This window comes from Numida meleagris, chromosome 13, assembly GCF_002078875.1.
Source record: "Numida meleagris isolate 19003 breed g44 Domestic line chromosome 13, NumMel1.0, whole genome shotgun sequence".
NCBI classification, from domain to species: Eukaryota; Metazoa; Chordata; class Aves; order Galliformes; family Numididae; genus Numida; species Numida meleagris.
The window spans coordinates 2419756-2447671 of NC_034421.1; the positions used below are offsets into that span (position 1 = coordinate 2419756).

At 49.4% G+C, this 27916-nt stretch overlaps 3 protein-coding genes and 1 long non-coding RNA gene across 9 annotated transcripts in view; 2 read left to right on the forward strand and 2 right to left on the reverse strand.

Moving 5' to 3' along the window:
• On the forward strand, positions 1-12915 carry LOC110406124 (cytochrome P450 2K4-like). The gene is made up of 8 exons (XM_021412195.1): positions 1-6916; positions 7109-7258; positions 7687-7847; positions 8353-8526; positions 9024-9165; positions 9731-9918; positions 10404-10545; positions 10930-12915. Exons 1-8 carry the CDS (start codon positions 6901-6903, stop codon positions 11115-11117), a joined length of 1161 nt encoding a protein of 386 aa, XP_021267870.1. The 5' UTR covers positions 1-6900; the 3' UTR covers positions 11118-12915.
• LOC110406131 lies at positions 9296-18590 on the reverse strand. Of its 2 annotated transcripts, none has more exons than XR_002443288.1 (3): positions 18453-18590; positions 10832-11107; positions 9296-9570 (listed from the first exon to the last, which is right to left on the reverse strand). It is a non-coding gene; the product is annotated as an uncharacterized LOC110406131 (long non-coding RNA). The 2 variants fall into 2 exon arrangements; XR_002443287.1 differs by lacking the exon at positions 18453-18590 and adding an exon at positions 13746-13884.
• LOC110406123 (cytochrome P450 2W1-like) lies at positions 15395-23373 on the forward strand. The gene is made up of 9 exons (XM_021412194.1): positions 15395-15730; positions 17080-17242; positions 18513-18662; positions 18736-18893; positions 19533-19706; positions 20444-20585; positions 20714-20898; positions 21585-21726; positions 22455-23373. The coding sequence occupies exons 1-9, from the start codon at positions 15533-15535 to the stop codon at positions 22643-22645; spliced, it is 1503 nt and encodes a 500-aa protein (XP_021267869.1). The 5' UTR covers positions 15395-15532; the 3' UTR covers positions 22646-23373.
• Positions 20827-27916, reverse strand: part of LOC110406122 (cytochrome P450 2W1-like) — a 19732-nt gene continuing 12642 nt past the window's right edge. For 2 of the 5 annotated variants that reach the window (XM_021412191.1, XM_021412192.1), the window contains 5 exons: positions 27516-27686; positions 27156-27297; positions 26641-26825; positions 26223-26364; positions 25278-25746 (listed from right to left, as the gene is read on the reverse strand). In XM_021412191.1, coding sequence (XP_021267866.1) covers positions 25526-25746; positions 26223-26364; positions 26641-26825; positions 27156-27297; positions 27516-27686 — 861 coding nt within the window. In that variant the 3' untranslated portion in view covers positions 25278-25525. Of the gene's footprint in view, positions 21270-23506; positions 24206-25277; positions 25747-26222; positions 26365-26640; positions 26826-27155; positions 27298-27515; positions 27687-27916 lie in introns of those variants that run through there. The other 3 variants (XR_002443283.1, XR_002443284.1, XM_021412193.1) reach the window with 3 other exon arrangements.

Below are 27916 nucleotides of genomic sequence, written 5' to 3' on the forward strand. Positions count from 1 at the left end.
TTGCGTTTTCAGGGCTATGAACAATAGATGTTTTTTTTATTATAGGGCAAATAGCACTTTTCCACTTGACTTCATTATAACAGTTAGCAGCAAAAAGGAGGTACTCCTTTTTCATAAGCTCACGCAACAAACTCTCTCACAGCTCTCAGGGGGCCGAGCAGCAGAGGAGCATCTCGGGGTGATGTGAGCGGGTTGAACTGAAGCACTGAGGTGCCTGATTTCAGCCGCCTGCCCCAGCTGTGCTCCTCAGCTCCCACGCTGAGTTCACCCCGATTCCCTGCGTGGTGAAAGGAGAAGTCAAAGGAAAAGATGTGCAGAGATCCCACAGTGGGATTATTCCCAGAGGCAATCCTGTGTGAAGGTTCTATTGCCTGGCTGTATTATATTCAAATGTTTTAATTGCCTATTGATTAACTCGGTGTCTTCCTTTGGAGTCTTAGTTTTTGTAGTTCCCCAGATTCAGGCCAGGTACTGCAGCAGGTGTTTGGTTATGCTTACTTAATGTTTTACCACAAATGCCAGTCCTATCTTCTAGAGTTTCCTTTAAAGGTAAGGTTTGTCTTAGAATCTCGTATAAGCGCTTAGCAGCGTAGTATGTGTTTTTCCCAAGGAGATCAAATAAATCCTACATTAGATAATAGTTGTTAAGAGAGAAAAAAAAAAAAAAAAAACAACTAATTTGCAGATTAAGCCAACCAAAAAGAATTCAGTAAAAACAGTGCCACAAAGCAGTGTCACCAACAAAGAAATACATGCTTTTCACATATAGTCCTTCAAAGAAGTGAGAGACTTTCATGGCATGGGGGGATCTGGGAAAAAGCTGCCACTTGTACAGGAAAGATCGGGCCATTTGCAGAGCATCCAGTGTGTTACAATACCTCTACCCCGGAGCCCTTTCCACAAGGTAGAAAGCTCAGAACGGATGATTCCCTGAACTAGGGAAAACCTTGGACTTTCAAGTTTAACTTGATTTAAAAGCTTGAATCAGAGCTGTTAGTCATTAATTATGTACTAAAGCAAAAGTTTGCTCTTTTCCAACGTTGTCAAATCACAGGGAAAACCTTTAGCACTGTCAGTGCTTATCTGTCAGCTGTACAGATGCACCTGCAGACGGGCTTTGTACTCACTCCACGCTGCTTTGGGAAGCACCACTGAGACACACCACGTCAGAGCAGAAACCAGAACCCCTTTTCCTTGTTGGAAGCATTGAAAAGACTGTGACTGTTTTCTTTCCCTCACCTTGCTGCATCTTTTGAGAGCCTCCAGCCCCAAGCTAGCACGTAGTTAATTGGAAAATAATTTATCAACAAGCTGCGAAACCCTTTGAGTAAAGCAGGAGGCGATTTTGCAGCTCAGCTTGGTATAGCTGTAAGAAATGAATCAGTTGAACAAGACCAAGCACATTCAGGCGCTGGAATTTGTGCCCTTGAGACTGCTGTTCCCAGCTCCAGCACAGAACACACCTCAGAGAAACATCCTTCCAGCAGCTCGCTGCTCGCCTCACCCTCGCACCGTCAGCTCTCCGCCAGCTCTTACATAAAGTCTCTTGCTACATCACTGCCACGGGCTGTTGTAAACCATTTTTCTCCCCTTTAATTCAAGTTCCTAGACAAGCAAAAATGTAGATTATTGCCAGTAGTCTGGGGAACGGGGATTTCTGTTATGGTTGATTAATGAAACATTATTGTTTTGCACTTAGGGGGAAATCATAGTTTCATGCCAGTAAGGTCAGGGCCTTAATATGCTATGTGCTCTGCAAAGGTGTACGGAATGATAGATCACTTTCTGTAATGACTTAGTCAAAGCCTCACCGGGATAGGAGGCAACATGGCAGATACAGAAGCATGGTGGTGAAAGCCAAAGCAAACTTCTTGTTTTGTTGCTAGTTGCAATTCTGGTGTATCTAAATCCACATCTCTATCCGCTCCAAGACAGGGGCCCCAAAACTGAGATGCTGGAACACTGGCTCTAGATACTTCCCCACTAATCCTCCTATCATCCACTCTGTCCCAAACTGCTCCTGGGTTAATACTATTTCTACTGTGCTGTGTTGAGAAGATTGAAGCTGCAGACCCAGGACAAAAAGAGCCTTTGCACAAAGTGAAGCGTTGGAATTCTTCAGTCCTGTTTTGAAAATAAATTTGGCATAACCTGGACTCCTCAGCACTAACTTCCCAGGTCAAGCTGCCTGGTCTTGTTGGCAAAAGCATCAGGCCCAAAAGATCATGCTTCTGGCTGTGGACACAAGGGCTCTGACTGCAGGTATTTTTATAGGTGTGCATATTGTAAAGCACATCACCAGCACCAAATCCCAGAGCATCCTGTATTGTCTGTGACAGTGTGAGGCTCCTGAAGGAGCGATATCTGTTTGAGAGCAGTGCTTTTAAAAGGAACAATGTTCCTGAGCACAGTTGGTTGCTAAAAGAGATAAAGTGTGGGAGACAGTGTCACCTTGGGCTGTACACAGAGACAGTACGCATCACATACAATTTATCACAATCCTTCAATCTTTGGAAATTTGCAGTAAAATGATTTTTTAAAGTATTTTTTTTCAGGGTTCTTCCTGCCCAAAGTAGATGTGTAACAGACTGATTTGACAGGCAAATGAAAAGAAATCCAGAACAAGTTAGCTGTACCAAAATGCCCATAGCAAACACCGATCAGTATCCTGTAGTGATCCGACAGAAATACTGTTTTGCAGGATGGGGAGAAGCAGGTGGAATCCAATAAAGCACTGCAATAATTGTTGAAAAAAAAAAGGAAGGAGGTCAAAGTCTGAGGCTTTTGATTTCTTTTTTGCGCTGGCATTTGTCAAGGTGAGCAAAATCCCTTGGCAAGGAGCTACCTGAGTTTTAACACATCTGAGTCTATAAAAACGTTAATGTTTAAAAGGGTTTATATGTCCCTGATAACAATGCATGGCTGATAGGCATCTCTTGTGGTTGTAAATGTGTTGCAGAGACTTGCAAGGCATACAAGCCCTTGGTGTTCACTCTTGTGGTTTATTATGTTATCAGAACTCATTGACTGAGTTATGGCTTTATAATAGCTCTTTCTCTGCATTATCCAACTGTTACCGTAGCATTATTACCCCATGTCCCATTAGAAGATTGTATCCAGATTGATTCCAGATGAATGCACAGAAGTTAGATGTGTGTGGCTGTCTAATGTACAGGGTCCTTTCCTAGGAGGAACCAATTATTTCCCTGAGCTATGCCCACAAATCCTGCTTACATGAAGATGGTATTGGTTCTGGCTTGCGCTGGTAGAAAGACAAAGCCACTTGTGGGCAGAGAACAGGATTAACTCCCCAGCCCTGTAAGCCAACAAATTGGTTGGCAGTGCTTAGGATTGCATAGTGGAAGCCAAGGTTTGTGAGGAAGAGATGGAAGTGAGGAAACAGCATTAGCAGTATTTTAAAATTGCTGTGATCATCTCCCATGGAGAGCTCACTCGTTTCTGTGCATGGCTCCAGGAGGCTGCAAGCCCATGGGCTCGCTGCTTCAGAAAAGATTTCATGCTCTCTTATCACCAGGTACAACTTGTGCTTGAAGTAATCTGAAAGCCCCTGAGAAGGTTCTCCTTTCTATAGCAGTAGCCACCACTGCTCCAGCAGAAGAGGGCATGGACTGAGATCTTCTCATGGTGCAGCGGATCCTGAGGACACAACCATCTGCTGTCCTCCCACCTTCCCTCGCGCTGCCAAGGCCTCTCCTGCAGGGTAAATCCCCTTGTGGAAAAGCTCCCCTCCATCCCAATAACCAGCTGTGGAGAGCAGGCAGACATGCAGGCACCTTTTTTCACGTCAATCTAATTAGAGTTTATTGATTCCTCTTGCCTTCAGCTAATGTACTTTTATTATTATTAATAAATAATCATCATTTTTCCATCAGTGGAGCCTGCGCCCAGGAGCCTTGGAGGATTCTAGAAAAAAGTATTATTAAAACTAAAGATTTCTAAAGGGTTGAACAGCAGCACGGCCCGGTAATCAGATAGAATATGCAACTGGGGAGTAAAATATCCCCACCTGAGAATACGTGATGGAGCATCTCATTGGCTTCTTCCCCTCAGGCTACCAATTACAGCTGTGGCCTCGCATTCATGATCCTTTCTGCTTTGCTGACATCCCCTAAGGACACAAAGGGCACGGGTGGCTCTTGGTGAGCTGTCACCCCCGCTAGGCACGCTGGCTCTTGCAGGACCCTGTCCTGGCATGGTGGATGACTCAGTGCTCAGGGCTTTGTGCTCCTCCTGGCTGGTACCCGCTCTGCAGCAGCTCCAGGCAGCCTCTCTCCTCTGCCCAGCCTGCTGCCCAGCCCTGCTCTGCTCGGCCTACAGTCATGCAGGGTCTCTTTCCCACCCTAGGCAGAAGCCTGGAGGGGATGGTCTCTCCTAGAGGATTGCACATACCTGCTCTTGAAAAGGCAGGAACCATCACCAAACTACACAAAGCACACTGCCTTTGAGCAGTAGGCTGCAGAAAAGTGACTGAAGTGATTTCAGGGGCCTGCTGGGATGGTCAGCAGAGGACTTGTAGGACAGTAACAATGTCTGCCATGAAAACACTGGGTTGCCCAAGGAAGTGATTTTGCTGGTGTGCCAGAGAAGCAGAGAGAAGCAGAGCTTTACCTGTGTGGGGACCAACACCTTTCTGCAAGCCTGAAGTCAGCACATCATCTCAGCTCCATCCCATCTCCTTGGTTGGCTTTGTATTCTCCAGGGACTTCCTTGCCAGCTGCACCCTAGCCATTACTGAGGGCTTTCCCTCCCACGTTCTGCTTCTCCCATTGGCTGTCCAGTGCTCCAGCCAAGTCCTGGCACCACGACAGCCATGGGAGAACCCGGCACAACCCTTCCTTCTGCCCCAGAAATCACATGGACCACAACATGCACATAACACTGGAGAACAAACATCCTGCTCTGTTCTTGGAGATGAAATAGGAGCTCCAGATTAAGTTAATCCAATTTTCTGAATAAAATGGGTTGCTTTTTTGGCAGGTAGAAATGTACATGTGGTCTAAATGGAAGTAAAAAAGACCTGAGAGCCCTTTTCTCAGTGCAAAGCCACTTCCCCACAAGGTGTGCTCAGGTGATGACAGAAGGACTATAAAGGAAGCCCCAGGATGCTCGTGCCCACATTCTGATCCAGCCATGGCCATAACAAGCTTGCTGCAGTGTGTGGCCGCTAGCTCGCTGCTCTATCTGGCAGCAGGGCTGGCCGTTCTCCTTTACTTCACCACCAGCTGGAAGAAGAGGGTCTGCAATTTGCCTCCTGGGCCGCAGCCTCTTCCTCTGATCGGAAACTTGAACGTGGTGGACCTGAAAAAGCCATTCCAGTCACTGACAGAGGTAGGCTGGGAGCGAGCAGGCAGGGGGAAAGCGTGCAATTCCCAAAGCAAGGAATGCAGCTGGGGAAATGGAGAGGCAATTGTGTGCTGACTGGGCGCTACAATGGGGAGACCCAGCCCTGGTGAGTGCCCCTGGGCTGCCACAGCAGAGGGCCTTGCAGACACTCCAATTCTGCAGTGGTGGAAGAGGGACTTCCTGGGCAGCAAAATGCAGATTTCCTACAGCACTCACACAGTGTCCATCAGCCTTGATTTATGCTTCCACAAGGCTTGTGCAGAGCAGTTTCCATGGCCATACCATAGGTCATAAGTCACCTATTTCTGGCAGTCCTGGGGTGCCCTCACGATACAGATGTCTCTTGAAGGCACCGGATTCACTTCCCCTAAGCTGCCAACCATCTTTAGGCTTTCAGGCATGCTGCATCCAATCCTTGTGTTGCTGAGAACAACAGGGCTGACGCCAAGAAGGCCTAATGCAAAGAAATGACAAAGGGAGGCTGGGAGGTGGCTGTGATGCCCTGCCCCAGACCTGCTGTGTGCCTGTACGCTGCCAGGGAGGCACAAACCAGCACTCACGTTATCTCCCAAGCTGTCAAATGGTCATTTGATGAAAACAAATTTAATTTGTCTGGCGTAATAACAGGAGCTGCTTCTAATCTGAAATTCAATTTTCGGTATGCATCTAATGCATAGCAAATGGTAACTCAGGCACATCGGAAACAAGGAGGCATTTGGAGCGGATGGCTCGCAGTGTTTAAACTAAAGCTAAAATACCGAGTGAGTGATTAGATTGTCAAAGCCACTCTTCTGTGTGACAGATGATTCATATTTAATTTCCTACAAAAGCCCAGTGCTCCTGTGACATTATCTACAAGAGAACGCTTCCTGGTTAGACCGAAGTTTCTGGTGGCCAGCAAATAATTTTGCTATGACTGCAACACTACCCACCTTGCAATAATTAGGGACAAGTGCTGTCCTGAAAAAAAGTTATTGTCTAGCTTTGTTTTTGTAGTGTTTGTGGCTTCAGCCCCGAAGTGGTGCGCACACCCGTTTGCCTCAGGTCAGTGGTATTAAAATAAACAGCCTGCCTGCTACGGCATTTGTTAACAGCCTCCTAACAGTAGTATCGCTATGCTGGCCTGTTCCTGCAGAACACCACAGGAATGCAGTGCCTTTTTATTGACTACTCATCTGATAGGAGCAGCGATAGCAGACACCTTGTTGTGCAAACAGGGTGCAAGCAGAGATGCTGGCAGTGATAGCCGTTGCTCAGCAGTTGCAGTTCAGCAGCACCTGGAGACCTGGGGCAGGGCTGGGAGGGTTGCTGAGGGCTGGAAGCTAGCTAGGGAAGCAGCGTTTGGGTCCAGCTCTGGTTTAGAATGAATGTTTTTATTTACTGTGACAGCTCTCCAAGCTATATGGCAATGTCTTCACCGTGCATTTCGGACCCAGGAAAGCTGTGGTTCTGGCTGGATACGAAACCATCAAGGATGCCCTCTTAAATCATGCTGAAGAATTCGGAGAGAGAGCAGAAATACCCATATTTAGGAAAATGACACAAGGAAACGGTAAAACAGCCTCTTGGTTGCGGTTGGTTTTTGTAGTTTGTCTGTGTTCTCACTGCAGATAACATCATCTTTTAATGAGTGCCCTTTGTCTGTACAACCATGTACTGAGCTGCTCTGGTACCAGTGTGTAACAAGGCCTTACAAACATTTACTAACCACAGGCAGCAGAAGGATTTGACACTTTCATTTTAGGCATAGCATTCAGCCACGGAGAGCTATGGAAAACTATGAGAAGATTCACCTTGTCCACGCTGCGAGATTTTGGAATGGGAAGGAGAACGATTGAGGTCCGAATCCTTGAGGAACTAAATTCTCTAATTAAATATTTTGAATCTTACCAAGGTGAGTGTCAAGAACTTCATCCGGAGACAGAAAGCGTGTCTAGCAGAACAATAAAGATTAATGAAAGTTTAACATTGAACAAATGGTATCTGGTGGTTAAAGTTCAGCATGTGCTTAGGTAGGTTATTAAATGGAGGCCTTAAGACTTTTTGAAACCAAATTCCCTACCGTGCATTCTGGGTGGTGAATGAGTTTTTTCCTGGGGGAGCTCAGGACCACATTTCCCCAGAAACCTGACCAAGCCTCTGTCCTTTTCCCATGCCTTGAAAGTGGCATTTTGCACAGCACTCCCTGACCATATCTAAGGCCAGCCAGCTGTCCCAGGGGAAACAGAGCCCATCCTTCCCTACCCCAGCAGCACACTCCTGCATTGCAGGGCAAAATGGGCATCATCCCATCATCATTTGTTTGCGTTGCTTGAACTACAGGGAAACCATTTGACACAAAGATGATACTCAACAATGCTGTATCCAACGTCATCTGCTCTATACTGTTTGGAGAGAGGTTTGAATACGATGATCCCGCATTTCTCACTTTGCTGAAGCTGTTAAATGAGAATACCAAGCTGCTGGGCTCTCCGATGGTGCTGGTAAGGGCTTGGTTTTAAGTCTTAGCTTTTGGGGGCATGTCTGACTGATGTTGTTTGTCCTCATGGCCTCCCACACCTTGCTTCTTGATGGGAGAAAAAGAACAGCACCAGCAGCCTGTACTGAACACACTGCAGCCCTGTATCCACAGCACACAGCTTCCCCGGCCCCTGGGCTCCTTCTGTGCTGCTTATCAGTAAGAGAAAGGAAAACAGCCCTCACCAAAGGAACTAATTCACCCTCTTTCAAGAGGAGAAGCACAATGTGTCTCTCACATCAGAGCCTGGTGCTAGAATGCCCTCCTCAAGTCTGCCCCCAGAACTGAAACTGTTTTGGGGGTCTCCTTGCAGAAGTGCCCACCTCTCATGGGAGGATGGAGGTGAGACCAAACTTGCTACAAACACCATGTCCATATGACACACCGCAATACTGAGCTCAGTGCAGCTCATATCTGTGATATCTGTCTATGTCCAAAACACCAACTAACAGGCTTCTGTTGCTCCACAGTTATATAATTTCTACCCATCCCTTGGATTTCTCTTTGGAGCTTCCAAGACCGTGCTACAAAATATCAGAGAGCTGAGTGCTTTCCTCCAGAAACTCTTCAAGGAGCACAAAGAAGAATTTAATGAGAATAACCTAACAGGCTTCGTTGATGCCTTCATGATGAAGCAACAACAGGTACTTCAAAGCTAAGTCTGGGATTCTCTTGGGTCTGGTTCATTATTAGGACTGATCATCTGTCAGGGATGCAAAGTGAGTAAAACAGAACTGCAGTAAGCAGAACGTGTTGAAGCTCATCCTCACAGTGAGCAGTGCTGTATCACTCCATCACTCTGCTGGAACTGCTGGTTGGGGTTGTGCCAGCTGCCAAGCATAAAATAAGCTGCCACTCAATGCATGCAGGGAGAAGACCATCCAAAAACTTCCTACAAGAATAATACGGTCATAAGCCGCATTGCAGTACCCGAATTCTTACAGACCCAGTATCTGGATTTGGAGGCTGGAAGTACTCGAATTCTATACAGTGTAGGTCCTAATACTAAAATACTAAAAGTTTAGTTTCCCACAGCATGTAAATCACAAAAACCTAAAATGCAGATAAAGATGGTGGCAATGTAGTCACTATTGGAATCATTTGCTGTAGAACTTACAGCCATTGCCTGTTTGTTTTGAAGGAGTCAAAGAAACCCCACACTATGTTCCACAATGAAAGCCTGCTGTTCTCAACCCTGGATCTCTTTGCTGCTGGGACTGAGACTACTTCGACCACCATGCGCTGGGGTCTTCTTCTGATGATGAAATACCCAGAAATTCAGAGTAAGGCTGAGAATTCCCCTTGTACAATATTCTGTTGCATGCATAAGGCTTCGGTTATGGAAGGGAGTGGAACTCATTCAGCACTGTTTGGAGTAATTATTGTGAGTGCTCTGAGGGAGATAACAACTGCTGACTTTACAAAGGGGTTTTATTCAGGTGGATTGCAATAAAACAGCCCAGCCAGGTGGGAGAGGCTGAGGGCCAGCGTGGAGTCACAGGAGGGCTCCCCATCGTTATTCTCCTGAAGGCTATCGGCGTACATCGCTGAATGTCTCCTGTCTCCTGGGGAGCTGATCCTCATCTGGTTTCCATTGAAGGCTATGGGGTAACAAAGGTGTGCAGTCAGCACCAGGCATGGGATGTCCTGCAGTGCTCCATTCAAGCTCCCGTGGCTCAAGAGTAAACCTGAAAGAACCACACCATGCCCTGACTTACCCACTGCCCTTTCTGCTTTTCCCAGCTGCCCCCCAGAGTTCTCCCTTTTCTTCATCATGGCCAAACTGAAGGCTATTTCAGTTGTAGGATAAGAGGAGTATCAGCTTCTTAATCCTTTCCCCCCCACAAGGAAAAATTCAGGAAGAAATGAACAGGGTCATTGAACCAGGGGAGATGCCTAAGCTGGAGGACCGGAAAAAGATGCCTTACACAGACGCTGTGATACACGAAATACAAAGATTTGCCAATATTGTCCCAATGGGAGTGTCACGATCAACACCTACTGATGTGAATTTCCAAGGTTATGTGATTCCTAAGGTGAGCTTTGGGCCCATCAGCTTACGCTGCACAGATTCATTACCATTTTCTCTAAAGCTAATAAGAAATATCTAAATATCTAGAGATGCCCTGATGCTTGGTTTAATCGATCATGTAGTTCTTTGTCTTGGATCCAGAACAACTGCTACAAACATGTAGTGGATTGTGGTCTGTTACAGCCATTTGAATCTGGAATAACTAGACTTTAATGAAGTCACACTGGCTTGACTCTCTTATGCCAAAAGTGAAATCTGTACTTCAGCATACTTCTTGAAAGATCTGTCTGAATCTGCAAGAAGAAAGATTTTGTGGTCCAGAAGGAGAGCAGCAATTACTGACAACAGACAAAGCCACAGCGGGGCCAGGACACATCCTCTGGTTCTGTTTGCCATGGCTCAGTCTTATTTGCTTCTTCACATGGGAAAAAAAGAAAGCCACCCCAGCTCCCTTCCGCTCCAAACAGCTGCTTCTTTGATCCCTTCCAGGGTACAGAGATTATACCGCTGCTGACCTCTGCTCTGAATGACAAGCTGCACTGGAAAACCCCGCATCAGTTCAACCCTTCCCACTTCCTGGATGCTGATGGGAACTTTGTTAGAAGAGAGGCGTTTATTCCATTCTCCATAGGTGAGAGGGGTAATTTGTGCCCACCCTGGCACTAGGCTAACAGCACCGTGCCCACTGACCCCAGGGAAGTATGTAAGTGAAGGACACTGATAAGGCAGGATAAGAGGTTTCTGGCCATTGGCCCTGTCCACCACTGCTGTAATCTCCTGTTCCTTGGGAGATCTGGCAGACACTGATTTACCCCTGGGCACTGGATGATCTCACACACCTACAGGCTCCCAGGCAGCTTGACACTAAGTCAGCAGTACCCCCATTGTACAGAGAGAAGGAAGGAAAAGCTTCCTACCTCAGCTGCACAGACTGCACGTCCAGTTTAGAAGGTCTCGGATACCACCACCACCAGTTACACTGCTTAACCTTTACTTCTCTCCTGGTTGTTTTCAGGACGCAGGGCTTGTGTTGGAGAAGGCCTGGCCAAAATGGAGCTGTTCCTCTTCTTTGCAGGCTTGCTCCGCAAATTTGTTTTCCAGCCCCCTCCAGGGGTGAACAAAGCGGAGCTAGATCTCACTGCTGACGTCGGCTTCACCCTGAATCCCATGCCTCACCTGGTCTGCGCTGTGCCCTGCAAATGATCAGACAACATGGAGGCGGTGTAGTGGGCACTTCAAGCTTGAATGCAAGTCTAGCTACAGGGGGAAAAGCTGTCTGCCTGAGCTTTAGGGAGAGGGCACTGGGCTCTGCTGTTTGTCTCTCATTCATATGATACTTTCCAAGAGCTCTTGTACCCTCTGTACAATGCAAACCATTCAGACACCTCTGAGCACCGCTCCCAGAATCAGCACGACCCACTCCTGGAACATCAGAGATGCAGTTTTCAGGGCTGTTTCAAAGAATGACATCGTTTTGAGCCTCCTCTATGGACACAACCCACCAGAGGCTCTCCACTGGGTGCCTCCATGGGGAATTTCTCAGCCCGGATCTCAGCTGTAGAGCAGAGCTGGTTATCGATGGCCCAGCCGCAGACAACAGACCCTTAGCGGGTCTGGAAGTCTCCCCTAGATGGCTGTTGAGTTGAGCCTTGGACTGAGCTTCCATTGTGCAGCGCAGCCTTATCTTTATCACAGCGTCGCAGACACTCGGGTGTGACACGGGCTGATGCCAAGAGCCAGGCATGGGCCAGTTATCAGGAAACATCGAAGTGGTTTGGAAAGTGGGCTTGTTCCACATCGCACTGGATGCTTTGTACTGAAGAGCCTATATATGGGGGGGCCGGTCTAGCAGCTTTCCCGCTAAGGAAGGCATTTCTCCCACTCCCTCACCTCTCCTGGCTCTGACACACGTCCAGCCGCTCTCTGGGTCAGCTCTGACCCTACACTGGCAGAAATTAAGCAGCCACAGAAAGTGAGTGGTTTCTGAACCAGCAGACGTGACGCCGCACACAAGCCCAAGGCAGTGCTGCATTCACCTGCATGGGAACCAGTGTTACAAATCCAGAGCTGAAAGTGCTCACGCCACCAGCAGAGACCCTGCAGTGCTGACAGAGTTCATAGGATTTTGCCCGTAGCCACTAAAAACTGTAAAACTGGAAGGAAAGGTGGGTTAGAAATTACTACCCAGCCTGTCACTGTGCCCTGAGCTTGGAGCATGGGGTCTCTGCAGAGAGCTGGTGTCTGCCCAGAGAGAAGCCTTCCTAGAGCTGCTGTTTGATTAGAACAGTTAATGATTAGAACAGTTAATGATTATCTTCTGGAGCAGCCATTATGCGTAGGAACAAGGAGCTGTGCTGCAGAGAGGGAAGGTTTGAAACCTGAATGATGGTGCAGGTAAGAGAGGAGGCTTCATCTGTTAGCGCAGGCAGGAAAACAGATGTGGGTTAGAGAGCAGTGAGTCACCGAAGATGCTTTGTGTTGCTTTGGAAGCAAGAAAGGCAGGTCAGGATGGAAAGAAAAAAGGGAGAAACTGACAGTTACAGAGACTGAGGGGGTGGCTGGGGCAAGTCTAGCACAAGATGTTACTGCCATCTAAACCTGATCTGTGCTGCAAGTGGAAGGAAAGAAAGGAGGAAGAGAATATGAAGGGATGACAAAGTAGGCACTCTTTGTTCAGCCAAGGCTCTGACTCATCACACCAGCTTCAGTTCACAGCGGAGGGCAGCACTCTGATAGCTGCTCTGTGCTTTGTCCCAGTATTGCACTCGTACGTGCCCTGTGCTTGTGCTGGTGCTGCACTTTCACTCGTGCTGTGCCTTGGGGCCAGCTCCAGCTTCCGATCCGTCTCAAGGAATCTGCTGAACAAGCTCTGTAACAAGAACGCCTTCGCTTCTACGCTTGCTTACATTCATTTTCCTGCCACTTTATTTGCAGTCTAACTACTGCAAGCTTGACCTTAGCTCCTACTTAACAAATAAATATTTTGCTCTCTTGCTGTTGATTTATCTGGCATTGCAGGATAAAGTAGATTTGGGGTCAAACTGATAAAGCTGGGCTGCACCTCCTTTCGTACGCCCACGCGGCGAGCAGGGATCCCTGGGCAACACGCGGCCAGAACATGTTTAACAATGCAAAGCGTGAGCAATGCCCAGAGCCACAAACAGCTCCAAGGAAACCAGGCCCTTTCTGAAAGGTCGCAACCAAAAAGGCTTCTTCAGAACTTTAATCATTGTCCCTTCAAAAGTATCTCTTTCCCAAAGCATTTGCACAGTCCACAAGTTGATGTGGTTTTTAAGAAGGGAGGAATTTTCAGAGCTCGTTATCTGGTGAACTGGAATCCTCCCAGACCTACAAGATGCTGGAGATGCCATGCAAGGTTTTTTCTTGCATTGGTCCCAACGAGGCAGACAAGCAGCTGAGATGGCTTTGTGTTCTGACTATCATATTTCTAAAAGGATTTACTGACTTGCGGAGAATTTGGGATAGGAAGAAGGGAAAACAGGGACGGAGAAGGAAAACCCTTCAGATAGACACTGGTACAGAAGATGTGTCTGTTCGCCTTAACGAGGAGTTGGAGAAGGGAGGAAGAAAGGGCAGGGCCATGCAATGTCCCAGACGTGGTCGGAGTCATCTGCTGCCATCAACCTTTCCTCATCGCAGAAGGAAAATGGAAAATTAAAGCGAATGGCAACGCATTTAAGCTAATAAAGGAAACTGATTTTTTTCTGCCTGTTAAAAGCTCTAACACCAGAGAAGGGATACAGCTCTGCGTTCTTCAAGGTAAAAGCCAGGTCAGGAAGAAACATGAGTGCATTGCCTCGCAGTGCTTACCTGGAGCCACCGCGGTGCCGCTGCCTGGCAGGGCTCTGTGCTGGGCGCCGGGCAGGGCAGCACGTAGCAGCGTGGCTCCGGAGCGAAGCACGTACCAGACGGGTTATTGAGACAGGAATTTCTTGTCATCGCAAGAGCTTGACTTACCTTTGTCATCTTAATGCATTGCACTCAGAGGTTGGTAGGTTTAAAAAAACCCAACACGCTCCCGCTCCCACCCCCCCCCCCCCCTCCCAACTTCTCAGACATCATTTAAATCTCTCTCTGAAAGGCTTTTTTATGATTTTGGCGGCTCCCAGGGCAGGGATGAATACCAGGAGCGGGGCAGTGGCACGTAGCTCTGTGCTGCGGGTGCTCCGCTCAGACCGAGCCCTGCGGGAGCGCTCACCATGCACAGCGCCGTGCCCCCGCTCTGCACCCTGTGCCACCCGGCCCCGCTTCGCACCCCCGCTGCCTCTGCGCTCGCTGCAGCAGGGCTGAGTCATACAAGGCATGCTCCAGGGAAAACCGTCGCCTCCAGCCCATTTCTTGGAAACTAATAAAAAAATCCCAGAAATGTTGCAACACATTCGCTGCTTCTGCCGCGCCGCCACATCTCTGCAGCACGCGTGCACCAGGGCCACTGGTGACTCCAGGACCGTGCTACGTGTCCTGCACACCAGGCCCGCTGGCTTCCTCACCCTCTTTGCTCTCACAAGGCTGAGGACACACTGCCGAGTTACATCCTCTACGCAATGTAAGCTTTGGATAAAAGGAGCTTTGTGCTTCCTGATCGCATCAAGACAGACCTTTTTTCCCTGAGCAAACGTATTCCATGGATGGTTTATTCCCAGCATCCCCCTGCAAGCCACGGCTCAGCCTGGCAGATCTCAGTCCCTTCTGCAGGGGATGGGAACCTTCAGGAGGAATGCAGGCTCCAGGTGTTTCATTCCTTTGACTCACAGTAGTTTCATTCTCCATCGTGCTCATGTTCTGCAGCCCTCCAGCTCAGCTAGCTTCATTAACTTCATTAATTTCTCCCCTCTGTCTCTTAGAAGCCGCTCTTTCCAAATGAGGAATCCCCCCAGCAACTTCAGATCTGATTTTGCCTTTCCATTTAATTTACACTGAATCCACTCACGATCACTTGACCCGCGCTAATTTTCCACGGCTAGCTCCTACACGTCCTGCACCTCAAAGTCTGCAGTCCCATCCCCTCCGGGCACTCCACAGCCGCACTGTGAGCTTTATGGGCTCCAGCACCCCGGGATACGTGGCCGTTACCATCATTAACAACCTTTGATCTCCACTTGACACGGACAAAGTCGAAGCCTCCCCCAGCCGCTTCTCTCTTTAGCAGCCCCGAGATCCCAAGCCCCATCCAGACCCAAAGCTGGGGGTTTCCTACAGGGCTCACAGGAACCTTTCCATTCCCCCGTGTCAGCAGCGTTCAGAGGGTCACAGTGCTGCCAGCAAGGAGCTGGAGGTCTCGGGCGGAGGATAGAGGAATGCCAAGCACCTTTTCCCATGTATATGTTCTTGCACACACATGCATGGGTTTGTAATTTGAAACTCTCTTTACTTCTGGACAGGCTTTGCAAACTGCTTAGACCACATTCTCTGAGGTGTTTAAAGAGGGTGGAGTATGCAGTATTTATTTAGGTACTCTACAAACCTTAATAAGAATCGAGTGCTTGTAGCGATCGCAGAGAACAAACAGAAAGCCAGCTGGCAGGAGCCGAGCGCTGCCGCTGCGCTTTGATTGCTCCTAACACCAAAAACCAGATTAGTACTTTAAAAAAAAAAAAATGGCTTTCTTAATTTCTTTTATCTCCGATCCTGTATTAACGGGTCTGCTGTGTGCAGCAGCGTTGTTAGCTGTACTCTATTTTGCAACCGGCTCTAAAAACTCAGCGTTTAAATTGCCTCCTGGTCCAACTCCTCTTCCGATCATTGGTAACCTGCATTTGGTGGATATCAGAAGGCAAGATAAGTCACTAATGAAGGTAGGACAAAAAACCCAAACCTGGACCCTCGTGCATTTTAAAGCTGCCTGGGCTATATCAGTGCTAATTTTTGCCTATTTTTTAATTTGAACTGAATAGTAAAGGTGTGAAAACTGCTTTATAATATCTTCTTTCTGGTCTTCTTCGAGCCTATGTCTGTGTTGGTGCAGTGTCATTTATGAGCAATCAAGCATTAAGAAAAACACCTCTGGGTAATATGAGATTTCTTCGTGTAATTGTGATGATGTACATGAAGTCTGTAGCGCTTGTGGGACTTTAAATATTAATTTGACAGCTCTGACACCCAGAAAACGTGGACAGCGTTAGGAAAGAACTAGCGTGAATGGAAACGGCTTCCCTCCCTGCGTCCTAGAGAAGCAGCAGGGGAATGTCGTGATGCAGTGACCCCAAATCCTGATGTCCCATTGCAAAACCCACTTCCCTCCGGATGAATGGGATTTGCATTAAGATCCGGAGGGCAGCAGAAGGGTGGGATGGGAAGGCTGAGCCGAGGAACCAGAAGGAGTAGCCTGGAAGCTCTTCTGCTGGTTTGCAATCAGAACAGCTTACCCTGCTCCTTCTGGAGCTGTGTGTCGGTGCCAGGCGCAGCCGGCGCTGTGCATCGCTCCCTCCATCACTGCGGTGCTGGATGGACGCTGGCGGCTGTTGGGTGCGCGGCGCTGGGCTGAGGCTGCAATCCCACTCTGCCTTACGGGCAGTGCAGGGCTGGGGCACCCCTCCCAGTGCACTGGGCTCAGGTTTGCCTTCAGACCGAGTTTCTGAATTACCTTGGCATGCTCTCACTGCCTGCTCTGTTGTATTTGCTGTCGCCTATGTTTGCCTCTCCTCTGCACAAGCTGTGGCTGCACCGTGCGGGCTGTGTGCATGCAGCTGGGCAGCACCCGGGGCCACCCACTGCCTTCCTTCAGCCATCGCAGACCCTTCCCCACTGCCCCAGTGCTGCTCTGCAGCTGTTGTTGCTCCGATCCTCTGATCTAGCAGCAGGAGCAAGGGAGAGGACCAAGCGCTGTTCCGTGTGACAGCATCACTCTTTGCACTATTCTGCTCTTTCTCTTACTGACCAACCTGCGCTGCCATCCGAAGTCCAATTTAACTCCAGGTGTTGGGCTTTTGTTTTTTCACTTTCTGCTTAACGAAGAGACCAGATTAGCAATGCACTGACTGGAAGTGGGCAGCAAACCCGAGCACCTGGCCGCGCACCTGCACAGAACATCCCATGCTCAACCACGGGGAGCGCTGGCTGAGGGATGTCGCGCTGCAGCAGTCCTTGCAGAAAGGAGCGGGCCCTCTCCCCCGTTGCTGACCATCACAGCTTGCCTCTCTTTCAGCTTGCAGAAGAATACGGCCCGGTCTTCACCCTCCATTTTGGCTTCCAGAAAGTTGTGGTCCTGACTGGGTACGAAGTTGTGCGGGAGGCGCTTGTGAACTACACAGAGGAGTTTGTAGACAGACCATCCATCCCAATATTTGACCAAATTCAGAACGGAAACGGTACTAGAGCAATGAGGGGGGGCGGGAGGGACGGTGCCGCTCAGTGCCAGCCTGGCGCTGCTCCCCTGCAGCCCGGCTTTTAAAAACCCCCTCGGACCTTCCCAATGCCAATGACATTCCCTCACTTTCGTGCAATGCATTTTTGCTGCCATTATTTTTTGGTAGCGCACCCGCAGCTGACCCTTATCCTCTCGTTGGAGGGCAAGGAGTGGGGTTTTTAAAGGTGCAGGTTTGCCCTTTCATCCCGGTGCCAGTTGTCAGTTTTGGATGCAGTCAGTCTCCCATCTTGTCTCCCTCCACCAAAGCTCTCAGGTGGGACATGAAATGCATTCAGCAATGGGCTGAGGCTGGAAATTCTTCCCCCAGACATCCCCGTGGTTTTCCCAAGGACACCAGAGGACATCCTGCCTTGTTCCTCCACCTGCTGCTCCAGCCAGGCTCCGGTGTGAGCCGCCAGAAGGCAGCTCTGTATGCTGGTCACAGGCCAGAGTTGGGATCACAATTAGAAATTAAATTACCCAGCCGTAATATCAAGAGATGAATTTATCGCTACGTAAGGAAAAGGAATTGATGGGGGGAAAAGCATCATTCAGAGCTGATTTACACATAAAATATCCCTGTGGGAGGCTGCCAGTATTGCTCTATCAGTCCTTTCTCTGTTACCTTCTCAACCCAAGTCGGTGCTGCTCAGAGGTGACCCAAAGCCATAAATGCACAGGGGCTGTAGGTAGCAAGGGTCACAGATTTTCCAAATAATCATTTTTTCTTTCCACCTCCAAAGTGGTGGGTTTTTTAGCTCTGCTGAAAATATGGTGTTATTGGGAATCTCAAAAAGCAGTAGAGCACTGACTGGGATTGAGAAGAGTGAATTATCCCATCCCACAAAGATAAAAGATCTTTATGATTGGAATAGAACAAAGGGGGAAGCTTCAAAGAGACAAGGCTGTTGCTTGAGGCCCCAGCTTGCAACCAAACAGGGTCAGAGAGGTTGCACGACTGACTCAGACCAGTTCCTCCCCTGCCCCACAGTGTGGGTCTGACAGCCCTCCCCCCACCCCACAGCCAGCAGGCTCAGTGGGACCGGGACAGCTGAGCTGAGAGGGTGCAGGGCTGGGGCACAGAGAAATGGGAGACGCCATCTCCCCAGAGCCATGGGAACTGGGGAGCAGAAGCTTGGGGAGCTCCCTCCTCGCCCAGCCCCATAACTCACTTTGTGTGGTGCAGCTGCCCCGTGCTGGGTCCCAGCGGTGATGTCTCATGGCCTCCCCAGGTGTGTTCTTCTCCATCGGCGACCTGTGGAGAACAACGCGCAGGTTCACCGTCTCCAGCATGCGCAACCTCGGCATGGGGAAGCAGACGATGGAAGGGAAAGTTTGTGAGGAGCTTCACTTCCTCATTGAGAAGATCAAATCCTTCAAAGGTGAGCCGGAGCCCATCGCGGTGCTCTGTGGCATCCACGTCACTCTGACATTGCCCTCCCCCTCCCATTGCAGGGGAACCTTTCAGCCTGAGGTCCTTCAGCATCGCTCCGATCAACATCACCTTCCTCATGCTCTTTGGGGACAGGTTTGACTATAAGGATCCGACATTTCTCACTCTCTTACGACTCATAGATGAAGTTATGGTCCTTCTGGGATCTCCGTACTTGAACGTAAGTAACCTGTCCCAAAGGTGAGCATTTTTCCCACTGGAACATTACAGAGAGCCACCAAAATCACAGGATTTGGTTCAGCAGGTTTCAGCTGTTCAGAACCAGCCACCACACACCTTCCACACACCACCTTGGTGGCCACAGAAGTGTAGCCAGATTCCCCTCTGACATTCTCCTTTTGAATCCTGCATCTCTGTTTGGAGCTAAAATGAGAAGAGAACTACGGTTATTTTACCTCCATGGGTATTGTTTGGCTTCTCCTCTGTGCATCTGCAAGTGCTTGTACCCAATCCTTCGTAACTGATGTTGGAAAAAAACTGACCAGTCAGGTGCTGCTCCGAAGTGCCTGGCTGCCTGGCAAGCTGGAGCCCAGCCCTGCTGGGAGGCCAACCAGTGTGTTACTGGTGGAGGAGCTGTTCCCATGGAACAGTGAAAAAGCTTAAAATTAGGTTGTACTGCATAAAGGCTGATTGGTTGCAAAGCCCATCCTGGGAAAATAAGCCTGAGCCCTCCAGGAGTCCCTGGGATGCTCAGATAGTACCACAGTCAGAACTCATCCATTGTGCCTTAGGAAGAAGCTATTTCCACATGTTGGTTCTCCTGCAGACCTAATGCTTCTCTTTTTCAATTCCTTGTCAGTATTTCAATTTCTACCCATTCCTTGGATTTCTTTTCAAAACCCACAAGATTTTGCTTAAGAAAATAGAAGACGTGCGTGTCATTATAAGGCAATACATGAAGGCGAGCAGGGAAGATATCAGTGAGAACAGTGTGAGGAGCTACACCGATGCACTGGTATTCAAGCAGCACGAGGTACGGGACTGCTGGGGCTCTGCTGGCTGTGTGCGATGTCTCCTTTGGCTTTCCTAGCTAAAATAGTTGTGGGTCTGGATTTCAGTCCTGTCATGTAACCTTACTGAAGTTAATGCTATTGTTCTAGTGGCACTGAAATCAGATTCCAGTCTTGTACGGTTGGCGTAATTTACTACAGGGATTTTTCTATCAGAATTAAGATGTGAAAGCCATTCTCTCAATCCATTCCCCAAATAGCAGCGTTAATAACGTGACATGAAGTCCTTGTTTGCAGTAGAAAATGCATGAACTCACATGAATGCTGACTCTGCTTTTCTTTTTATGACAACAAATCAATTAATCATTGATACTGTTGCTCCAAGACGAATGATACACTCAAAGTACTGGAATGATAAATGGTCAGTACATTTGTGAGCCCTGCCCTGCATCTCACGTTAGTAGAGACTGCAATTTCACACATCAGTTGATTTCATTCCACACAAAGTATTTATGCTCTGAGTCTTTTCTTCTTTTCCATTGGGTCTGGGCCAACCTGAGGCATTACTCTTCTTCCCACTTCTATGGAGGAAGGTTCAGTGCAGTCTCCTAAGTCCCAGGAGAAGCAACATCAGGCCATTTACCAAGCTGTTCTCAAAAACATGAACATACCCAACAATCTTCTGGGTTATACAGTATTTCTCAAACTTGCTGAATACTAACACTATTTTAAGAGCTTTCTCACGCTTGTCCTTTTCAAGGAGAAAAACAAGAAAGACAGCCTCTTCCACGATGACAACTTAATAGCATCCATTCTCGACCTGGTCATGGCGGGGACAGAGACCACGGCCACCACGCTGCAGTGGGCCATCCTGCTGATGATGAAATACCCGGAGATCCAAAGTGAGCTCCTGCTGTTTTAAGACTCCTCTTCCTCCAGACCCTGGAAAAACACATTTTTACCAAAATCAAATCTGAAGGGGGAGCTGGCTTCCTCGCTGGGATACATCCCCATTCTTTGTTCCTTCCAGAAAAGGTGCAGGAGGAGATTGGAAGAACTGTCAAAGCCGGAAGCTGGGCCACATATGAGGACCGCAAGAACATGCCATTTACAAACGCCGTGATCCACGAAGTGCAGAGGTTCATCACCCTCCTGCCCCACGTTCCCCGCTGCACCGCTGTGGACACCCACTTCAGGGGTTACTTCCTTCCCAAGGTGGGTACGGCCCAGCCCAGGGCACACCACACCCCTCTTGTTGCTGGGGCACTGCAGACCAGCTTCTTTAGAGGGAGCTGTAGGACAGAAGCACAAAATAAATGTCCAAAATTACCCCAGGAAGAATTCCTTCCTTTCCAGTGACTTTGCTGAGCCTGTAGAGACCAGTACTGTGGAACTCGATTCAGGCCCTCATGCTCAGCACTTCCACACTCCAAGAGTGACCCTGGTTTACCTCTGATGCCATCTGCCCAGTGAAGTATTTGCCAGGGAACGAGCAGGATCTGACCCTCTGCCTGAGGTCCTCACAGTGCCACGTGGCATTTGGCTTCGGTCCTTGGCACAGCTGGGAAAATCTCACTGAACTCTCCCTGTCGGTGGAAGGGATAAAACTCTCAGGGTCTTCACCTTCCCCACTCGGAGCAAATCTCCTACGTTAACAAATCCATGTCACAAAATAAAGCAACACAGAGCAACACATCCTGCCCTCCTGCCCAGCCAAGAATTTTACTGGCAAAGTAACATTTAGAGTTGGAGTGAGATGTTTTGCTAAACCCAGCATGGACAGGACTTTTCCACAGAGCTCCTCTTTGTCCCCAGCCCCTTCCCCACACCCCTCACCTGGGAGCCTCAGTGCTGCACCACGGCTGTCCCTGGGCCTTGCTATTTGTTGTGTCTTCTCCCAGGGTATAATTGTCATCCCATCGCTCACCTCAGTGCTGCTGGATAAGACGCAGTGGGAGACACCACACCAGTTCAACCCCAACCACTTCCTTGATGCTGAAGGGAACTTTGTCAAGAGGGAGGCTTTCCTGCCCTTCTCCACAGGTACTCAAAGGCCTTGGCCATACCAAGGCATCCTCATGGCTAATTACTGCCTCTCATTTGGATAATGAGCTCAAGGGTTGGCTCCCAAAGGTCCAGAAGGAGAGAGGACCTTTCTAGGAGGGAGCACAGCCCTGTGGCTATGGGTGGGGGGGCGGGATAGGGCACTTGGCATCCCGGTCTATATTCCTGACTTTACCTCCATCCCTCATTTTGGTCATCTCAAACCTTCTTTTTTTAAAGTTTTACCTGAACACAAGGAACATTCTCTCCCCAGATGCCCATAAACCCAACTGGTTTGGGATTCAAACTGAGCTAATGGCAGGAGCAGTTGCTAGCTATCAAAAACTCTCCCCCATCCATTCCTAAAAGAGAAAAAGATCACTTAGTGCCTTCCCAATGGCTGTAAATGTCCCAAAGGTTGCTGGTTCTAGCCATGCCTGCTGCCCAGCCTGCGTCCTCCCTGGCTGCAGCAGCACACATCACGCTTCTAACCAACCCCAGCACTGCAGCAGCTCACAAGTACTATCAAGGGAGAGCTGGCAGCAGCCTGTGCCACGCTGCGGGGCTGGGATGGCCTCCTCTAGGTTCAGCCCCTCTGCTCTGAAATGCCCGGGTGCCACCTGAGGTCTCACTTCTGCTACCACTGCATCTCAGCTGCTCGCGTGTCAGTGGCAAATACTCCAGCTTGATACTGGAGCATCAAGTAAGCGCGCTGCTTTCATCTGCAGGGCGAAGGAACTGCATCGGAGAAAGCCTCGCCAAGATGGAGCTGTTTGTCTTCTTCGTGGGGCTGCTGCAGATGTTCACTTTCCAACCTCAGCCGGGAGTTTCAGAGGCCGACCTGGACCTGACCGTCCCCGAAACGACTTTTACATTAAGGCCTCGGCCTCAGGCGACCTGTGCCATCCTGCGCGAATAGGCAGGGCCCGCTGCAGGGCAGCCAGGCAGGGACGCTGCCAAGGCCCAGCTTAGCTATGCTAGGACTCACCACTCCATCCCAACATGCCACACTGTCGTATTTCCCTCCCTCTGTCTCCGTCCACTCCCGCCCCTACATCTCCCCATAGGTCACTGACCTGCTCTTTGCTCCCGTGCTGTGAGGGGTGCAGACGGTCAATGAGGAAGCGCAATCCTGGTGACACTCCCAGAGAGGGACACTGAGCAGCTGAAGGACCTGGGGGTGTGTGTCCGTGAGATGTAGGTGTGACATCCACACTTCAACTGCAAAGGAGTGAGGCTCACAACACTGCAGAAATCTGCCCAAAATTCCCAGTCAAGACACACCAGGTTCATCGGGAGCCGCAGAAATATGCTGCAGCTGCTTCCTGAGCCAAGCTCTCTAATTAGCCAGAGCTTCCAGCAAAATCCCACTGGGGCAGGCAGCCAAGTCAAGCACTGAGAGTGCAAAACCCGACCCATCCATGGGCTGTGGGGATGAAGTTCTTACGCCTTGCAACACAGTCCTGAAAGACACCTTCCAGTCTGCAAACCTGTTTAGATAGCCAGGAGTTGCTGCCACCACGTTCAGTGCTGCTCCACAGTCTGAATGGGAGAAGATCTACATTTATAAGTTTCCAGTTAACATTCCTACCAGCAAGTGACCATAAAAGGCTAATGATACAGGAAAATAAACCAGACTCATTTCTAGTTTTATGCATCTCTGTCTTTTCTAACCTGGTTAAACAGGAGTAAACACATTTCCTCTCTCAGGAACTCCTGAGCAATCAGTGCAGTTTGGAACAGCCTGGCCATTGGAACCAACCATGCAATTTGTTTGCAAGTGGAGCCAACATGCATGCAAGGAGAATTGGGCTCAGACCTGGTTGTAGTTATTTTCCTTTGCTCTGTCTGCTGCCCCTGTCCATAGCACTCTTATCAGCCATCATATTCTGCAGTCTTATTCCAGCTGACGTATAGCCCAGGCAATTTTCCATCCATACAGCTGCCTGTGAACTGCTATTCTCCATATGCATTAGCTTATCGTGTACTTTATCACATTGTTTCTGTCCCTCCCTTCATGGGAACCCAATAAAGTTTCAATCCTCCCACGTCTTCATTATACCAGATGTGCTTACCACCCAACTCTGTATTTCACAGAAAAGCAAATGCCATGGAGAGCTGAACCTGAGCCCAGAGTGACAACAACACTGTGGGTTCAACTCGTACCCATGGCTGAGAGGTTCTGCATGCCCTGATCCTACTGACAAACAGCTCAGCCAGAGAGCCTCCAGTCTGCCGAGCGGTTTCTCCAGGGCAATGAGATTTCTCTTTGTGCTCAGCTACGGTTACTGATGATAGCCTTGGCTTTTCACTTTTTTCCTTGCCTAACCTTCAGCTCTTGCTTGAAGAGGCAGAAGAAAAGGTTCCCACCACAGCTTCTCTGATGTCCCCATGCTTGGTGCCCTGGGCCTCCAGCCTCTCTCTTGCCCTCTTGAAGCATTGCTTGCTGACAGTGTATCCCTTGAGGATGGGGTCTTCTCTGGGGGGGCAGGCAGAGAAAGCAACATATCAGCTCAGGGAAGGAAGGCTTGGTCTTGCTGAATTCAAGATGTTTGACTCTGGCTTCTGAGAGGCTTGGCCTGCTCCTGCTCCATCCCCCTCCAGGAGTAACGTAAGCTCAGAAGACAGATGTAGCAACAATCTAGTGCTTGGGGGAGAAAACGGGGATCAAATGGGTGCTCATTCACGGTAGAACCTCAGACCTGGCCCTTGCCACTGGCTTTGGGCCTGTGCTATCCCAGGGACGATGGCCAGGTACCAGGATAGCGGCAGCTTGTGCAGTGAGCACTGCCCCTCTATTTGCAGCCCCTTTGCGCGCTGGCCAGAGCAATGACCATCGTGAAAATGAATCTGTGTTTTCCTTTTGCCACGAGATGGCACCACGATCCCTCCGAGTCACTGCCAGCCCAGACCTGCAGTCCTCACTGGGCCAGAACGCCCTGCCCGCCACAACCAGTGCTTGCACGGGGAACACCTTGTGGCTTTATGAACCCCCAGTCCAACTGCACTCACCTGGGAGCAAGGCTGGGAGCAAAGAGATGTGCACTACTGATTTACCATTAACCCGGGGGAATCAGGTGGTATGCAGGGAACGGGAGTTGCCTTCCTCCCATCCCCCCGCAGACAGCCCCCTCCCAAGGGGTTCACCTGCACAAACTCTTTGTGGGGCATTGGCTCAGCCCATCCCCATTGTGGTCCTGTCAAATCCTTCTTTCCCCCACTCTGCATTTCAGACCAAGGGAGAAGCGAGCTGCCGGAAGTGAGTCCTGTTTTCATCAGTGGTGAGGGGGTGTGATGAGATCCCTCAGAGCATGGGGAACCTTAAAAGTCCGGGTTTGATATCTGGATTGGAAACCAGAAGATTGGAAAGCGTTGGAAGAGCATCCATCGGATAGTGCAGGTATCTGGGAGCAGTTAATCACAGGTACAGCAAGGAGCAGGAGAAGAGCAGGGATGTGAGAATGAGACAATCTGTATCTAATGTCATTCTCCAAAGGAAGAAACGACTCATCACTGAGTAACATTATCTCAGAAGCTGAGAACTAGGAACATTTTCTTACATTGTGCATTTAATGTGTGAAGCAGTGATGGTTCTATCACTCCCCGTCACATGTCGGGCGGTGTTCCCAGCTAACCTCACGCCCAGCTCTCCTCTGCTTCGTAGAAAACCATTTGCTCAACGCATATTTTAAGCACAGAGCCAGTTCTTGAAAGGCTTTGAGTAAGAAGGCATTACTTCTAACTCCTGCACAGGGCTCTGGTTGCTCCTGCGTGCGCTGCTGGGCTCCGCAGCAAGCGGCTACGTGGGTTTTTCTGCGCTGCGAGGCTGGGGCTCCCGGCGCAGCACAGCACAGGCGCTCTGCGGGGACGGCCTCATGGTGAACCCGGCCTCTGCCGCCGTGTCCAGCTCTGATTCTTTCACCCCGGGCGGAGGCTTAAAGGTGAACTTCTGGATCAAGCCCGTGAAGAAGATGAAGAGCTCCACCGTGGCAAGGCTTTCTCCAATGCAGTTCCTCCGCCCTGCAATGCCAAGAGCACAGCGGTTTGTGGGGGGGCAGTTTCCCTGAGAACTCTTCCCTACCGCTTGGTAGCAACAGCGTGAGGGGCAGAGCAGGCTGCAGAACTGCAAACAGCGTGGGGTGATGTTCAGCAGCCATCGCCGTTGGTCTCCTACACGTATTTGAGCAGGGCTGTTTCACTCCAAGCCCGCGAGGCACTGGTTTGGGACAACCTAGAAACCATTCTTCCTAAGGGAGAGGGAAGGCAGAACTCTTGCTTGAGTTCTGTAGTTCCTAGCGGTGTCTTTAAAGCCCGAGGCCCGGTGTGCCTCCCAGTGAGGGCTGAAGAGCTGTTTGCAATTCACTGAAACCCAGAGCAAATGTTGCTGAAGAATCCTCACCGCTGGCCTGTGCTGCTCCTGCCAGAGCTCACAGCCTGACACCTGGCTGTGCAGTGCTGGGCACTCAGCCCTGTGCCAGGCCAAACCCTTCAGTTACCTGTGGAGAAGGGCAGGAACGCTTTCTTCTTTACAAAGTTCCCATCTGCATCAAGGAAGTGGTTGGGGTTGAATTCGTCTGGTGTTTCCCACTGTGTTTTATCCAGCAGCACCGAGGAGAGCAGAGGAATCACTGTTGTTCCCTGCAACACAGCTGCATTCAGTTATGGCCATCCAGCCATACAACCCCCTTAGGGCTGTGCCTTCAAGCAAACTTCCAAAGAACTGATTTCTAGGTAGGTACATAATCAAAAGATACTAGTTATGACATACTCCATTTGCTGGAATTATTGACTAACCTATGACTAGGCTGTTCTGTGCTGTTACTGAGCTCTGAGCAGAGGCCCACGCTCCCCTCTGCCCATGGCACTTTGCCCTGTGTGCCACTGCCCGCCCTTGGGCCGCAGAGCAGCACGTACCTTGGGTATGAAATAGCCTTTGAAGTGCGTGTCAGCAGAGGTGCACCGCGGAACGTGTGGCAGAAGGGTGACAAATCTCTGCACCTCGTGGATGACCGCGTTGGTGAAGGGCATGTTTTTCCGGTCCTCAAAGGTTGGCAGGCAGTCAGGGCCAAGAACGCGCTCAATCTCTGCATGCACCTTTTCTGCGGTCAGAGGGAAGGCACCAAGTGAGTTTCCCTCCGTGGGAAAGCACCTCCAACCCCCGACCCATGGTGACTGCTGGCTGAACTGCCCTGGGGCAGTGAAGAGATGCAGAGACCCTGGGAGCAGGTGCGAGAGCAAGCCCTCAGATCCCTCGGTCCCGAAGGGCAGCACACAGAGCTTGGACAGAGATGGACACGTTGCCGGCACTCAGATTTTGGATGCCCTAGAGAGAAGCTATGATGTTTTTAGAGGTGAACAGCATTTATGAAGTCGCTGCAGAGCGCTTTAATTCCCTGTGTAAGAAAAGTGAACCTACAAAGGTGTCTTACTTTGAATCTCGGGGTGCTTCATCATCAGCAGGACGGCCCACTGCAGGGTGGTGGATGTTGTTTCAGTGCCAGCCATGAGCAAGTCAAGTGCAGAGGCCAACACATTTGCATCATCAAAAAGCGTACTGCTTTTATTCTCCTCCTGTAGGGAAACAAACAGAAAAAGGCAGCGCCGTCAGCATGGGAAGGCAGAACACAGAACATGCAAACACATATCTGCAGTGCTCTGGGCCACATGATCGCTTTTTTGGGACTTCTCAAGGTCTTCTTAGGCCTTAGCAGAGCACATTCATTACACAAGCAACACGGAGTGGCTCTGCACAGGATGCCCCATCAGCAATCCTTATAATGCTGAAATACCTCTTGTTTGAAGACCAGTGCATCAATGTAGCTCGTCAGGTTGTTTTCATTAATATTTGCTTTGCTTTCCTGGATATGCTTCTTTAGGATCACACACACCTCTTCTACTTTTTTCAGTATCATCTTGTGAGGTTTAAGAAGAAATCCAAGAAATGGGTAGAAATTAAATAGCTACAAAAAAAAACAAGAAAAAAAAACACAGAAAAGACAAAATTCTGTAAAAGACTGTAACACTTAAGGATTGTAATGGAGAAGTCAGTTAGGTGAGGAACCAAATGACACGGTATTAGAGCCTCTCTTTCTGGCCAACTAAAAAAAATTAGTGTATAAAAATGTCTCCTCCTAAAAATTCTTTACAGAAATGAATGGGAGCTATCAGACTTGTCTAGACACAGCCTATA